General features: G+C 35.1%; 1 protein-coding gene across 13 annotated transcripts in view; it reads left to right on the top strand.

Annotated features, from left to right (window-relative positions):
- Positions 1-16,380, top strand: part of ARHGEF9 (Cdc42 guanine nucleotide exchange factor 9) — a 156,890-nt gene that overhangs the window by 89,495 nt on the left and 51,015 nt on the right. For all 13 annotated transcript variants that reach the window (XM_025372880.1, XM_025372878.1, XM_025372882.1 and 10 more), the window contains one exon: positions 2,357-2,536. In XM_025372880.1, coding sequence (XP_025228665.1) covers positions 2,357-2,536 — 180 coding nt within the window. The remainder of the gene's footprint in view (positions 1-2,356; positions 2,537-16,380) is intronic.

Consider the following 16,380-nt stretch of genomic DNA (forward strand, 5'->3'; position numbering starts at 1 on the left):
CTATCATTGGCTTTAAAAATAAGAGTTAATAAAACATTCTAGGTTCCTACCATCCTGTGGACATTCTTCCTGATATATCCCCTACCATAACATACAAAATATAATAGAAAGAAAATTATTTCCTTGAGAGTGGCAATAAATAATATATTTAGGGACTTAGGAAGTTGGACTGAAATCTTCATTAATTCTCTTTTCCTAAGACCACTCTCTTATTTTTATTTCTGTTATATTTTATGCTGATGTTGACTTCTAGTATCCTTGTTGAATTTTGGCGATTTTATGGTGTTTTGTTTTTCCCCTGAGACTTTTCAAATAGGAGCAGCGGATAGAACTATTAAATATTTTCTGAACTGGCTTCTCAGGAGATAAATGAGCTATCTAGGCTGGGCTCTTCTGTCTCCCATTGTGGTCACTCATCAGTACCTATTACTTACCCAGAAGTAATATATTGAATGTGCCACTGTTACTGTTTTCCCCCAGCTGTGCTCCTCGGCCTGCCTTAGGGGAAAAAAGTGGGAGAAGGGGTAAGGAAGCCTCCACTCCCATTTAATGTTGAGATGATATGCTCACTGCTCTCCCTGTTCCATTGTAGCTAAGAAATGTCCAGAGATGGTAGGGTGAAAGAGAAAGATAGACAGGCACACAGGCACAGACCAACTCAGACATACTAGGCTCTGGGAATTACATATTAGGCAGGGAAGGGCCTACAGGGGTTTATTGCCGTTCCTTCTGGTAGTCAATGTAAAGCTTTCTAGGGAGGCAGAATTTGGGGAGCAACCTCTGTAAAGGTAGTGGAGCCAAAAGGGTGTTCTGGGAATTTTCTTCCTAATCAAAAATTGCATATGAAAGAATGCAGGAAATTTTCAACTTGTCAGTCAATGAGGGTACAAATCATTAGTTAAACAGATGTCAACATAGGGATAGACTATTAATTTGCCTACTGTTTAAAGACACCTACTAATTAATGGCTAAATTGGAGACTGAGAACAGATATGGGAAGTGAGGTTTGTTGTAGTGGTCAGTAAAAGGCATTGAAGCCAGGGATGAGGATCTTCCTGGAGTGTGCCCAGATTACCTCATTGGTAGCTGTGTTAAGGGAGACAAAGTGAGGATAGGGACAGGGCTATATGTGGTAAATCAGTCCCTGTAAAACTCTTCCTTGGAGTCTCAACCCTTAAGAAAGGTATTAAGATAATTTCACTTAGCTGTTTGATGAAAGCAAATGACCATAATTTATCCTCACCAAGAACATTTTTATGTGCTACTGATTTCTAATGAGGACAGTAACTATCAAGTGAAAACCCATAATAGTAGGTTCCAAATGGAAGATGCAATTTAGATCAGGGCTGTTTTTGTCCTGACTTAATTATGCCCTGAGTCTTTATGTTACCCCAATGCTTTCTTACTAGACCAAGAATCTCTTTCATCCTTTTTTTCTCTTTCATCAGTGGTTATCTTTATTAATGTGTTTTATGTGTTTAGGGCACATTTATGTGTTTAGGACATATGTGTTAGGACACATTAATGTGTTTAGGACACATTTATTTACAAATGTGTCCTAAACACCTGCTGTGTTAGAAACACCATGTCCAGGCACGCATAGGCTTGTTGGCTGAGCTCATCTAAATGATCACTCCTGGCCAGCTACCTTAGATAGTTGAGACATTTGCTTTGAGAAATGGTTTGGCAGATATTTGCATGACGTGAATAGTATGAATGCATTTTCTTAAAGTATGTGAAGACATGAATGTCTAAGAAAAGATCGTATGTGTACTTTGATGTACACAACAGGGAAAGTCTAAAATGATAAACAACTATTATTCCTGGTTATTTCCTGACATTAAAGTTCATAAGGGAATTTTTTCTTTTTAAAGAAATGGTTTTGTCTTGTCAATTTATGTTCTCTTATGGGAAGTTTTCCTATTCTGGCCTCTGTTCCCAAATTTTTGTCAATGTTATTAAGACCTTTGGGTTGGTTTTATAAGGAATAGAACTTTAGAGATGTGAATGGATCCAGCTAAACCAGTAGCTAATAAGACCTGTGAAAATGTGGTCAGCCAGCTTCTTGGAAAGGGATATTTGACTTTTGGGGTCTTCTTCATAGAGAATGAAGGGAAAAGCCCTGTACTTTGGAGTCTTTGCATTCTTAAGACCTTTGCTGGCAATCCAGCTTTCCTAATTACTCACTGGGGGAGTGACTTCCTTCTGTAAACCTCAGTTTCCTCATATGAAAAATGAAAATAATTATTCCATGCCTACTTCTTGGGACCAAAATGAGCCTCTTAAGTGCTTAGGAAGTGTAAAGCCTTCTGTAAGTCAGGGACTTCCTCAACCTAGGGTTTTTCTGTGTCTGCAGGGCTATCTGAAGCAGTGCCGGAAGAGAAGGGACATGTTCAGTGACGAGCAACTGAAGGTAATCTTTGGGAACATTGAAGATATCTACAGATTTCAGATGGGCTTTGTGAGAGACCTGGAGAAACAGTATAACAATGATGACCCCCACCTCAGCGAGATAGGACCCTGCTTCCTAGAGCACGTAAGTATCTTATCTATTTGGGGAGGGTTTTGAGAGGTGTTAGGAAACAATGGAAGGAGCGTTTGAACTGTCTGGTTCTGTTCAGCTGCTTTGTCCCTGCAGTGGGGAATGGGTTCCTCTCGGGCCCTTATTTTGACCCCTGGTCTCCAGCCAGGAAACAAGGACTTAGAAAAGTGCTGTGATTTGCCCTATAAATGTTAAGCATGTGTATGACCTGCTGGTTCCATTCCCTAATGTATATTCCAGAGAAACTCTCACAGAAGTCCACAAGGGAGCACATACAAGGCTGTTGTTGATTGCGTGGCAGTGTCGTATGTGGTGGAGTACCATTAGAAGCAACCTAGGATTCTCCTTCTTTACCATTCCCCTCCCCTCTCCCTTTCCTTCTTGGCAGTTACCAGTAGAATTTTTCTTCATCTTCCCTTTTCTGTTTCTGTTAAGTTTCCGTGAGACTCAGTATTTTTTGAGGAACTCAAAATATTCACAGTGTGTTATCTCTTTTAATGTATTATTTTTCCTTTTAAAGAATTAATTGTTTACCCTTTTATTAGTTCTAGAGTTTCATTTTAAGTGATTTTAAGTGTATACTTTAAGGAGTTTTAACAAATGTATATAGTTGTATAACCACCATAATAATCAAAATATAGGACATTTCTATAACTCCATAAAGTCCTCTTATCTTGACATTGCAAACAATCTGTGCCCCTACTCCTGGCTACTGGAAAATATTGATCTCCTTTTTATCTGAAATTTTGCTTTTTCTAGAATGTCATATATGTGAAATCATACAGTATATAATCTTTTGTGTTTAGCTTCTTTCATTTAACATAATGCCTTTGATATCTATCCATGTTGTTGCATATATCATTAGTTTATCCTTTTTTATTGCTTAGTAGCACTCCATTGCAAGGATACACCACCTATTCACCAATTAATGGATATCTGGGTTGTTTCCAGTTTTGAACTCTAATGCATAAAGCTGCTATGAACATTCTAGGTACAATATTTTTTTGAGAATATATGTTTTTGTTTTTCTTGGATAAGGGCTTCCAGGGTTAGGGTTGCTAGGTGGCATGGTAGATTTTTTAACTTATTAGATAATGCCAAACTATTTTCCAAAGTCTCTATACCATTTTTCATTTTCACTACTAATACATAATACATAAGAGTTCTAGTTACTCCACATGGTCATCAACACTTGATATTATCAGTTTTTTTTTTTTTTTTTTTTTGAGACAGAGTCTCGCTTTGTTACCCAGGCACCCAGGCTGGAGTGCGGTGGTGCAATCTTGGCTTGTGGCAACTTCTGCCTCCCAGGTTCAAGCAATTCTCCTGCTTCACTGTCCCAAGTAGCTGGGATTACAGGCATGTGCCGTTATACCCAGCTAATTTTTGTCTTTTTAGTGGAGACGGGGTGTCACCATGTTGGCCAGGCTGGTCTCAAATTCCTTACCTCAAGTGATCTTCCTGCCTTGGCCTCCCAAAATGCTGACTGTGATTACAAGCGTGAGCCATCGTGCCCAGTCAGTCACTAATTTTTTTTTTTTTTATTTTAGCCATTCTAACATGTAGGTGTGTAGTGGTATCTCATTGTACTTTTAATTTGCATTTCCAATGGATAGTGATGTTGAGCATTTTTTTCATGTGTTTATTTGCCATCTGTATAAAAACTGGTGAAGTGTCTGTTCATGTATTTTTCCCATTTTAAGTGTATTGTTTGTTTTCTTATTGTTTTGAGAGTTCTTTTTTCTTAAAAATTAATACATAATACTTTCACATATTTATGGGGTACATGTAGTGTTTTTTTTGTTTGTTTTTTTTTTTTTGAGATGGAGTCTCACTCTGTGACCCAGGCTGGAGTGCAGTGGCGCTATCTTGGCTCACTGCAACTTCCACCTCCCGGGTTCCAGCAATTCTCCTGCCTCAGCTTCCCAAGTAGCTGGGATTATAGGCGTGTGCCACCATGCTGGCTAATTTTTGCATTTTTTTTTTTAGTAGAGATGGGGTTTCACCATGTTAGCTAGGCTGGTCTTAAACTCCTGACCTCGTGATCCGTCCGCCTTGGCCTCCCAAAGTTCTGGGACTACATGTGGCATTTTGATACATAAATACAATGTATAATGATTATATCGGGGTAATTGGGATAGCCAGCATCTCAAACATTTAACATTTATTTGTGTTGGGGACATTCCAAATCTTCTAGCTATTTTGAAATAAGCAATTAATTATTGTTAACTATAATTGTTTTTATAATTATAACTATTTTGAAATATATAACTAATTATTGTTAACTGCTCTGATATCAACCACTAGAACTTATTTCTTCTATATAACTATAGTTTTATACCCATTAACCAACCTCTCTTCATCTTTCTCTCCCCACAACCTTCCTAACTTCTGGTAACTACTACTATACTCTCCACCTCCATGATATCAACTTTTATAGCCCCTACTTATGAGTGAAAACATGATATTTGTCTTTCTGTGCCTTGCTTATTTCGATTGACATAATGTCTTCCAGTTCCATCCATGTTGCTGCATATGACAGGATTTTCTTTTTATAGCTCAATGATATTCCATTGTGTATGTATAGCACATGTTCTTTATCCATTGATCCGTCAGTGGGCATTTAGGTTGATTCCATAACTTGGCTATTTTGAATAGTGCTGTGATAAACAAGGGAGTGCAAATATCTGTTCTGACATATTGATTTTTCTTCTTTTGGATATATATATTATATACCCAGCAGTGGGATTGCTGGATCATATGGTACTTCTATGTTTAGTTTTCCATACCGTTTTCCATAATGGCCGTCTAATTTACATTCTGATCAGCAGTGTATGAGAGTTCTCTGTTCTGTGCATCCTCTTCAGCATTTGTTATTTTTTGTCTTTTTGATAATAACCATTCTAACTGGGGCGAAATAATATGTCCTTGTGATTTTGATTTGCATTTCCCTGATGATTAATGATGTTGGGCATTTTTCATATACCTATTGGCCATTTGTATGTCTTCTTTTAAGAAATGTCTGTTCAGAGCATTTGCCCACTTTGAAATCAGATTATTTGTGGGGTTTTTTTGCTATTGAGTTGTTTGAGTCACTTATATATTTTGGTTGTTAATGTTTTGTCAGAGGGATAGTTTGCAGATATTTTCTCTCATTCTGTATGTTGTTGCTTCACTCTGTTGATTGTTTCCTTTGCTGTGCAGAAGCTTTTAGCTTGATATAATCCCATTTGGCTATTTCTGCTTTTGTTATCTGTGCTTTAGAGGTATTACTCAATAGAGTCTTTGTGCATATCAATGACCTGAGGCATTTTTCCAATGTTTTATTCTAGTAGTTTTATAGTTTCAAGTCTTAACGTTTAAGTCATTCATCCGTTTTGATTGTATTTTTTCATATGGTGAGAGATAGGGGTCTAGTTTTATTCTTTTGCATATGGACATCCAATCTGTCCAAGACCATAAATCGAAGAGGCTGTCCTTTCTCCAATATGTGTTCTTGGTGTCTTTATTGAAAATGAATTGGCTGTAAATGCATGGGTATATTTTGGGATGCTGTATTCTGTTCATTTGGTCTATGTGTCTGTTTTTATTTCAGTACCATGCTTTTTTGGTTACTATAACTTTATAGTATATTTTGAAGTTAGGTAGTGTGATGCCTCCAGCTTTGTTGTTTTTGCTCAGGATTGCTTTGGTTATTCTGGGTCTTTGTGGGTCCATATGAACCTTAGGATTTTTTTTTCCCATTTCTGTGGTGAACGTCATTGGTATTTTGATAGAGATTGGATAGAGATTGCATTTAATCTGTAGATTGCTTTCAGTAGTATATTTTAACAATATTAATTCAATAATATTACTTTAATATTAATTAATTACATTTAATCTATAGATTGCTTTAGGCAGTACATTTTAACAATATTAATTCTTCCCATCCATCAATATGGGATATCTTTCCCTTTTTGTGTGTAGTTATCAATTTTTTTCAGCACTGCTTTTTAGTTTCTATTCTAGAGATCTTTCACTTCTGTGGTTAAATTTATTCCTATTTTTTGTAGCTATTTTAAATGGGATTGCTTTTTTGGTTTCTTTTTCAGATTGTTAATTATTGGCAAACAGAAATGCACCTGCTTTTTGTATGTTGATTTTGTATCCTGCAACTTTACTGAACTTGTTGATAATTTCCAGCATTTCGTGTGTGTATGTAGTCTTTAGGTTTTTCTAAATATAAGATTATATTATCTGCTAACAAGGATAATTTGATTTCTTCCTTTTCAATATGGATACCCTTTATTTCATTCTCTTGCCTGAATTGCTTTGGCTAGGACATGAAGTACTATGCTGAACATAAGTGGAAAAAGTGGGCATTCTTGTCTTAGTCTAGATCTTGGGGGAAAGGCTTTTGATTTTTTTCCTGTTCAGTGTGATGACAGCTTTAGGTTTGTGATATATGGCTTTTATTATTTTGTTGCATGTTCCTTCTGTAGCCAGTTTGTTGTCTTTTTATCATGGAGGGATCTTGAATTTTATGAAATGCTTTTTCAGCATCTGTTGAAGTGATCATATGGGTTTTGTCCTTGATTCTGTTACTGTAATGTATCACATTTATTTATTTGCATATGTTGAACCAAACGTTTGTCCCTGGGATGTGACCCACTTGATCACTGTGAGTGATCTTTTTAATGTGTTGTTTAATTCAGTTTGCTAGTATTTTGTTGAGAATTTTTGCATCTGTGTTTGCCAGCACTATTGGCCTGTAGTTTTCTTTTATTGATGTGTTTTTGTCTGGTTTGGGTACCAGGGTAATGCTGGCCTCATAGAATGAGTTTGAAGTATTCCTCCTCTTCACTTTTTTGAAATAATTTGCATAGAATTGGTATCAGTTCTTTTTTAAATGTTTGGTGGAATTCAGCAGTGAAACCATAAGGTCCTTGGCTTTTCTTTGATGAGACACTTTTTATTACTGTTTTGATATTGTTACTTGTTATTGGTTTGTTCTGATTTTCTATTTATTCATGGTTCAACCTAGGTACGTCATATGTATCCAGGAATTTATCCATTTCTTCTAGGTTTTCCAATTTGTTTGCCTGTAGTTGTTCATATTCTCTGTAATGATCCTTTGTATTTTTGTGGTATCAGTTATATTCTCCCTTTTCCCCTCTAATTTGATTTATTTGGGTATTCTTTTTTCTTAGTCTAGCTAAAGGTTTGTTGATTTTGTTTATCTTTTCAAAGAAAACTTTTCATTTCATTGATCTTTTGTATTTTTCAGCCTTAGTTTCATTTATTTCTGCTCTGACCTTTTTTATTTATTTCCTTCTACTAGCTTTGGGTTTGGTTTGTTCTTGCCTTCCTAATTCTTTGAAGTGACTTGCTAGATTATTTATTTGAAGACTTTCTTTTTTTTTTGATGAAAGCTTTTATTGCCATAAATTTTCCTCTTTGTACTGCTTTTGCTGTATTTCATAGGCTTTGGTATCTTGTGTTTCCATTTTCATTTGTTTTGAGAAATTTCTATTTTTTAAAAGAATTTTGTTATTTACCCACTGGTCATTCAGGAGCAATATATTTAATTCCAGTGTATTTGTACAGTTTCTTAAGTTGCTCTTGTTACTGATTTCTAGTTTTATTTCATTGTGGTGAGAAAAGACACTTGATATGAATTTGACTTTTTAAAATTTGTTGAGACTTGCTTTATGGCCTAACATATGGCCTATTTTCAAGAATGTTCTATATGCTGATGAGAAAAATATGTAGTCTGCAGCAGTTGGATGACATGTTCAGTTATTTTCAGTTATGTACATTTGGTCTATAGTGCAACTGAAATCCAGTATTTCTTTGTTGATATCTTGTCTGGATGATCTGTTCATTGCTAAAAGTGGGTGTTGAAGTTCCCTATTATTATGGTGTTGTAGTCTATCTCTCCCTTTAAATCTACTAGTATTTGTTGTATATATTTGGGTGCTCCAGTGCTGGGTGCATATGAATTTATAATTGTTATATCCTCTAGCTGAATTGACTCATTTATTATTATATAATGACATTCTTTGTTTCTTCTTACGGTTTTTGACCTGAAGTCTATTTCATATGATATATGTGTAGCCACTGCTGCTCTTTTGTGGTTTCTATTTATATGCAATATCTTTTTTCATCCCTTCACTTTTAGTCTATATGTGTCTTATTCACTAGAAATTCACTTAAAGAAGTGAAATTCTTGTAGGCAGCATATAGTTGGATGCTGTTTTTTTTTAATCCATTCAGCCACTCTCTTTTAATTGGAGAATTTAGTCCCATTTACATTCAGTGTTATTTTTGAAAGGTAAGGACTCACTACTGCCATTTTGTTATTATTTTCTGATTGTTTTATAACTCCTCTCTTCCATTATTTTACTACCGTCTTCCTTTGTTGTTCAGTGATTTTTCTCTGGTGGTATGTATTAATTCTTTGCTTTTTTTAGTGTATCTTTTACAGGTTTTTGCTTTGTAGTTACTATGGGGCTTAGAACATCTTATTATAAACTGATGACAACTTAGATTAAAAGAAAAATTAAAAACTAAAATCTCTACAATTTAAGTCCATTACTTCCACATTTTAACTTTTTGTTGTCTCAATTTACATCTTTTTATATTGCCTATCCCTTAATAAATTGCCTTTTTTTTTTCTGAGATGGAGTCTTGCTCTGTGTCCCAGGCTGGAGTGCAGTGGCACGATCTTGGCTCACTGCAACCTCTGCCTCCCGAGTTCAAGTGATTCTCCTACCTCAGCCTCCTGAGTAAGCTGAGATTATAGGCACATGCCACCACACCCAGCTAGTTTTTGTATTTTTTAGTACAGATGGAGTTTCATCATGTTGGCCGGGCTGACCTTAATAAATTGTCATTATTTTTGATAGATTTTTTTCAGTCTTCATACTAAAGCTATGAACGGTTTACACACCACAACGCAGTGTTTGTCTGCATAATTTATTCTGAATTTGTCTACATACATTTACCAGTTTATTTTATAACTTCAGATGTTTTCTTTTTACATAGTAGTGTTCTTTTAAGATTGAACAACTGGCTTTAGCAGTTCATGTAAGACAAATCTTCTGCTGATGAATTCCCTCAACTTCTGTCTGGGAAAGTCTGTATCTCTCCTTCATGTTTGAAAGATGACTCTGCTGGGCACAGTATATATGGGAGGTTGTTTTGTTTTGTTTTGTTTTGTTTTGTTTTGTTTTCATTCAGTACTTTGAGTATGTTGCCCCGTCCCTCCCGCCCTATAGGACTTACACTGAAAAATCTGTTACCAGAGGAATTGAAACTCCTTTATATGTTATTTGCTTCTTTTCTCTTGCTGCTTTTAAGATTCCCCTCTTTGTCCGTTACCTTTGAGAGTTTGATTATTATATGCCTTAGGGTAATCTTATTTAGATTGAACGTGTTTGGTAGTCTTTAACCCTATATCTGGATATTTATATCTTTCTCTAGGTTTGGAAAAGTCTCTGTTATTATTACTTTGAATAAGCTTTCTACCTTTTGTTCTTTCTCAACATCCTCTTTAAAGCCAATGACCCTTTGGCTTGCTCTTTTGAGGCTATCCCCTAGATCTTGTTGGTGTTCTTCATTTTTCTCATTATTTTTTCTCTTCTTATTGTGAGTTTTCAAATAGTCTTAGAGCTCACCGATTCTTTCTTCTGCTTGATCAGTTCTATTGTTGAGACCATCCCATGCATTTTTCAGTTTGACTATTGTATTTCTTAGCTTTAGGATTTCTGTTTAATTTTTTAAAATTTCAATTTCATTGTTAAACTTCTGTAATACGTTTCTGAACTGCTTTTCTGTGTTATATTGGCATTTTCTGAATTCCTGAAAATTGCTATTCTGCATTCTTGATCTGAGAGCTCACACAACATCATCGCATTAGGGTCAGTCACTAGCTCCTTATTTTGTCTATTTGGGAATGTCATGGTTTCCTATTTGCTCTTTCTATGAATATATGTCTGTGCATTTGCATTGAAGGATTAGTTCTTTATTCCAGTCTTCACTGTCTGGCTTGGTTTGGTCTTTCAGAAGTATGTTTGTCTAGAGGTTTTGTGCAGAGTGACTGTTTAGCTCCCTTAGCCTGAGATCACTGCCTCCTTTTCAACACTAGATGGCACCCGGAACCCAGATTTGACATAGTCTTTCTCAAGTTCAAAGTGCTACCCATCCTGGATGGGAAGGAATCCCAAAGATATCCCAGCTCTGTGGGAAGCTGGATGGAGGTTTGTTCCCAGAGGACTGATGAAGTGTGCCTCCTGCAACGTGATGCTGTTGAACAGCCTTTCTGATTTGGTGTCTTTTTTGAGTTCAGGTGAAGGGAAGCTGTGGAGTTTCATGCACTGGGTGTTGCTAACCCCATCCCCACCCTCTAACTCTTGCTGCCTTTGGGATTTTTTACTCTGCAGGTATTCAAGAGGCTTCTTACAGGTTGAGGCAGGAAGAATTTTTCTGAAAAGGGATCTAAGATGGTGGGGAAGCTAGCTGTCCACTTTTACTTTTTCCAGTATAGGAACCTTGATTTTGAGGGTACCTTTCTACACAGTGCCTGGCAGCTTGGAGAAGGAGCTATTTTACATTTTGCTTGCAGTTTTTCTGTTCTCTGTGGCCTCTGGGATTGTCACAGCTTCAGTCATTGAGTTCTGGAATATTTCTTTTGATAATCTTGGCAATGGCTAGTTCTTTTTGGTTTTCTGTGGAGGAGAGTAAAGCTACATAACTTATACTGTGCTATTTTGGTGACATTCTGTTATGAGAATTATATATTTTGTTAACAAGTCCTTTGTCAGATAAGTTATTTGCAGACATTATATCCCAGTCTGTGGCTTAGCCTTTCATTTCCTTAACTGTGTCTTTTTAAAATTGTCTGTATTTATAGAGTCTGTGAGAAATTTTTAACATATGTATAATGCATAGTGATCAAGTCAGGTTTTTGAGTACAATGCACTTTTTTTTAAGTATAGTCATCCTACTCTGCTATTGAACATTGAATGCATTCCTTCTATTTTATGTTTGTACCCTTTAACCCACTTATATTCATGTTCTCCCTTCTCACCCACTCACACTTCCCTGCCTCTGTTGTTTTTCCACCCTCTACTTCTATGTGTTCAAATTTTTTAGCACCCCCAAATAAATGAGAACATGTGATATTTGTCTTTTTGTGCCTGGCTTATTTCACTTAAGACAATGACCTCTAGTTTCATCTATGTTGATGCAAATGACATAATTTCATTCTTTTTATGGCTGAGTACCATTCCATTGTGTAGAAGTACTATATTTTCTTTATCCATTCATTTGTTGATGGACACTTAGATTGATTCCTTATCTTTGCTATTATGAATGGTGCTGTGGTAAACATGCAAGTGCAAGTATTCCTTCGATATAATGATTTATTTTATGTAAGTCGATACCTAGTAATGGGATGGCTGGATTGAATGGTAATTCTATTTTTAGTTTTAAGAGTATCTTTTGAAAAGCATAAACTTTTAATTTTATTGAAATTCAGTTTATCGCTTTATTTTATTTTATGGGTCATGCTTTTTGTTTCTTACTTTCTTTGCCTATCTCAAAAGCATAACGATTTTCTACTTTTTTAAAAATAGAAGTTATGTAGTTCTGTTTTTTACATTTAGGCCTATGATCCCTTTTGTGGTAATTTTTATATATGGCACAAAGTGCAGATCAAGGTTAATTGGTTTCTGTATGGATATTTGTTAAAAAATACTAATTCCCCTAATGAATTGCCTGGGCACCTTTGTCAAAAATCAATTAAGCGTATATGTGGAGATCTATTTTTAGGTACACTCTTCTGTTCTAGTGATCTATATGACTATTCTTGTAATAGTACCCCGCTTTCTTGATTAATATAGGTTCATAGCAAGTCTTTAAGTCAGGTAGCATAACTCCTCCAACATAGTTATTTTTCAAAACAATTTTAGCTATTTTAGGTTATTTGTATTTCTATATAAATTTATGGATAATCTTGCCAAATTTTACCAAAAACAAACAAAAACCATACCAGTGTTTTGATTGTTACTGCATTAAATCTGTGGATCAGTTTTGGGAACATTGATATGATGAGTCTTCAGATCCATGAACATTTAACTGTTTATTTCTATTTTTTTGTGATTTCGCTCAGGATTGTTTTCTAGTTTTCATTCTATGATTTTGACCTTTTAAAATTTGATTGTTTTAAAAAATATTTAAGGTATAAATTTAAGATGTACAATGTGATATTTCGATATAAATGATGAAGTGATGACTACAGTCAAACAGATTAACATATCATCTCACATAGTTACTTTTCTGTGGTAATAGTATCTAAAATCTACTCTCTTAGCAAATTTCCAGTGTATAATACAATATTGTTGACTCTAGTCCCCATGCTGTGCATTAGATCTCTAGACTTTTCCTACATAGCTACAACTTTGTGCCCTTTGACTTATATCTTCCCATTTTCTCCCACCCCCTCACCTCTGGTCACCACCATCCTAATCTGTTTCTGTGTATTCATTTTTTTCTTTTTGATTCCACATATAAGTGAAATCATGTAGTAGTTTTCTTTCTGTGACTGGATTATTTCATGTAGCATAATGTCTTCTAGGTTCCTCCATGTTGTGATAAATGACATGATCTCCTTCCCTCCTTCCTGTTAAAGTCTGAATAATATTCTATTCTGCGTCTCTGTATGTATATGATATATATATATATATAAAAATTAAAAATAGAGGTAATTTATTAAAATAGAGGCAACATATTGCATATACATATACATCCCACAGTTTCTTTACCCATTTATCCATTAATGGACACTTTGTTTGCTTCCCCATCTTGGCTATTGTTATTAATACTGCAGTGAACAAGGGAGTGCAGATATCTTTACAAGGTGGCGAGTGCATTTCCTTTCGGCATATACTCAAAAGAGGGATTACTGGATAATATGATAATTCTATTTTTAATTTCTTTGGGAACATCTTAAAGGTATTATTTTCCACAGTGGCTGCTGTACCAATATGTATTCCTACTAATAGTGTACAAGGGTCTCCTTTTCTCTAAACCCTTGTCAACACTTGTTATGTCTTATCTTTTTGATAATATCCATCCTAATAGATGCTAGGTTATTTCTCATTGTGGTTTAGATGTGCGTTTTCCTGATGATTAATGATGTTGAGCATCATCATATACCTGTTGACTATTTTTATGTCTTTTCTGGAGGAATGTCTGTTCAAATTCTTTGCCCATTTCTTAGTTTATTTGTTTATTTGTTTTTTTGCTATGAAATGATGCGAGTTCCTTATATATTTTGAATATTAACCATTTATCTGACATACAGTTTGCAAATATTTTCACTCAGTCCATAGGCTACCTTTGCATGCCGTTGATTTTTTTTTTTTTTTTCTACATAGAAGCTTTTTAATTAGATGCAGTCCCACTTGTTTCTTTTTGCTTTTGTTGCCTGTGCTTTTGGTGTCATAAGAAAAAGCACAGCAGTAGTGCTTTTAGTAGTTTTATGATTTCAGCTCTTGTGTTTCAGTCTCTTACGCATTTTGAGTTAAATTTTGTGTATAGTGTAAAATATGGGCCCAATTTTATTCTTTTGCATATAGATATCCAGTTTTTCCAACCACATTTATTGAAGAGACTATACTTTCCCCATTGTGTCCTGTTGGTGCCCTTGTCAAAAATCAGTTCACTATATTTGCTTGGGTTTATTTCTGGACTCTCTATTCTGTTACATTGGTATATCTGTCTGTTTTTATGCTAGTAGCATACTGTTTTGATTTCCGTAGCTTTATAATATTGTTTGAAATCAAAGAGTGTGATGCCTCCAACTTTATTTTTATTTCTCAGAGTTGCTTTGGCTATTAAGGGTCTATTTTGGTTCCATAGACATTTTATATATGTTTTTGTCTATCTCCATGAAAAATGCCATTGGAATTTAGATAGGGATTGTGTTGAGATGTCGCTTTGAGTAGTAGGGACAGTTTAACAATATTGGTTCTTCCAATTCTTGTACGTGGGAAATCTTTCCATTTCTTTGTGTCTTCTTCAGTTTCTTTCATCACGGTGTTTTGGTTTTCTGTGCACAGATCTTTCACCTGCTTGAATAAATTTATTCCTTAAGTATTTCATTCTTTTTGATGGTATCATAAATATGACTTTTTAAAATTTCTTTTTTTGATACATCAGTATAGGTGTAAAGAGTGCAACTGATTTTTGTACACTGATTTTTTTGGTATCCTGCATCTTTACTGAATTCATTTATTAGTTCTAAGAGTTTTTATTTTTTTTATTTTTGGGGGGAGTCTTTTGGGCTTTCTACATATGTAATCATCTTATCTCCAAATAGGGCTAGTTTACTTCTGATCCAATTTGGATGCCTTTTATTTATTTTTCTTATCTGATTGCCATGGTGAGTATTTCTAGTACTGTTTTGAATAAAATTGGCAAGGGTGGGCATCCTTGCCTTATACCAGATCTTAAAGGAAAAGCTTTCCATTTTTCACTATTGATTATGATGTTACCTGTGGGCCTCTCATAAATGGCCTTTCTTATGTTGAGGAAATTTTTTATATTAATACGTAATTTGTGAAGATATTTTATCCTGAAAGGATGTTGAACTTTGTGAAAGCTTTTTCCGCATCTATTGAAATAACCATGTGGTTTTTAAATTATTCCTTTTGCTGATGTGTAATGTATCACAATAATTGATTTGGATTTGTTAAGCCATACTTGCATCCCAGGGATAAATCCCATTTGGTCATGATGTATGATTTTTTTGATATGTTACTGAATTTGGCTAGCTACTATTTTATTGAGAATCTTTGTACCTATGATCATTAGTGATACTGGCTTGTAGTTTTTTTCTTTCTTTTTTTTTTTTTTTTTTTTTGACAGAGTTGTACTCTGTTGCCCAGGCTGGAGTGCAGTGACGCGATCTCGGCTCACTGCAAGCTCTGCCTCCTGGGTTCACACCATTCTCCTGCCTCAGCCTCCCGAGTACCTGGGACTGCAGGCGCCCACCACCACGCCTGGCTAATTTTTTTGTATTTTTAGTAGAGACGGGGTTTCACCATGTTAGCCAGGATGGTCTTGATCTCCTGACCTCGTGATCCGCCTGCCTCGGCTTCCCAAAGTGCTGGGATTATAGGCATGAGCCACCGCACCCGGCCCTTTTTTTGTGTTTTTGTCTGACTTTAGAATCATTTGAGAACATTTAGTTCTTTTATGTATGTACATATGTATGTATGTATGTATGTATATATGTATGTATTTGAAGAGTTCAAGAGGGATTGCTACTATTCTTATCTGAGTATTTGGTAGAATTCAGTTGTGAAGCCATCTGGTCCTGGGATTTTTTGTTGTTGGGAGATTTTAAATTTCTACTTCAATCTCTTTATTTGTTAATGTTCAGGCTCTCTATTTCTTCTTGATTCAATCTTAGTAGGTTTTATATTTCTAGGAATATATTCATTTCCTCTGGTATTTCCAAGTTGTTGTCATATAATTGTTCATAATAGTCCCTTGTAATCCTTTTCATCTCTGAGACATCTTTTGTAATATCTTCATGTTCATTTCTAATTTTATTTACCTATATGCTCATTTTCTCTAAAAGCCAGGTTAGTTTTGTTGATATTTTTCCCTAAGTTCTTCTGTTCTCTGATTTATATCTGCTTTGATCTTTTATTTTTTTTCCTTCTGCTATCTTTGAGTCTACTTTGTTCTTCTTCTTGAGGTGTAATATCAGATAGTTTATATCAGATTTTTTTAATGCTATCAAGGTCCCTCTCAGAACTTTTTTTGCTGCATCCCAAAGGTTTTAG

The sequence above is a fragment of the Theropithecus gelada genome, chromosome X (genome assembly GCF_003255815.1).
Source record: "Theropithecus gelada isolate Dixy chromosome X, Tgel_1.0, whole genome shotgun sequence".
NCBI lineage: Eukaryota > Metazoa > Chordata > Mammalia > Primates > Cercopithecidae > Theropithecus > Theropithecus gelada.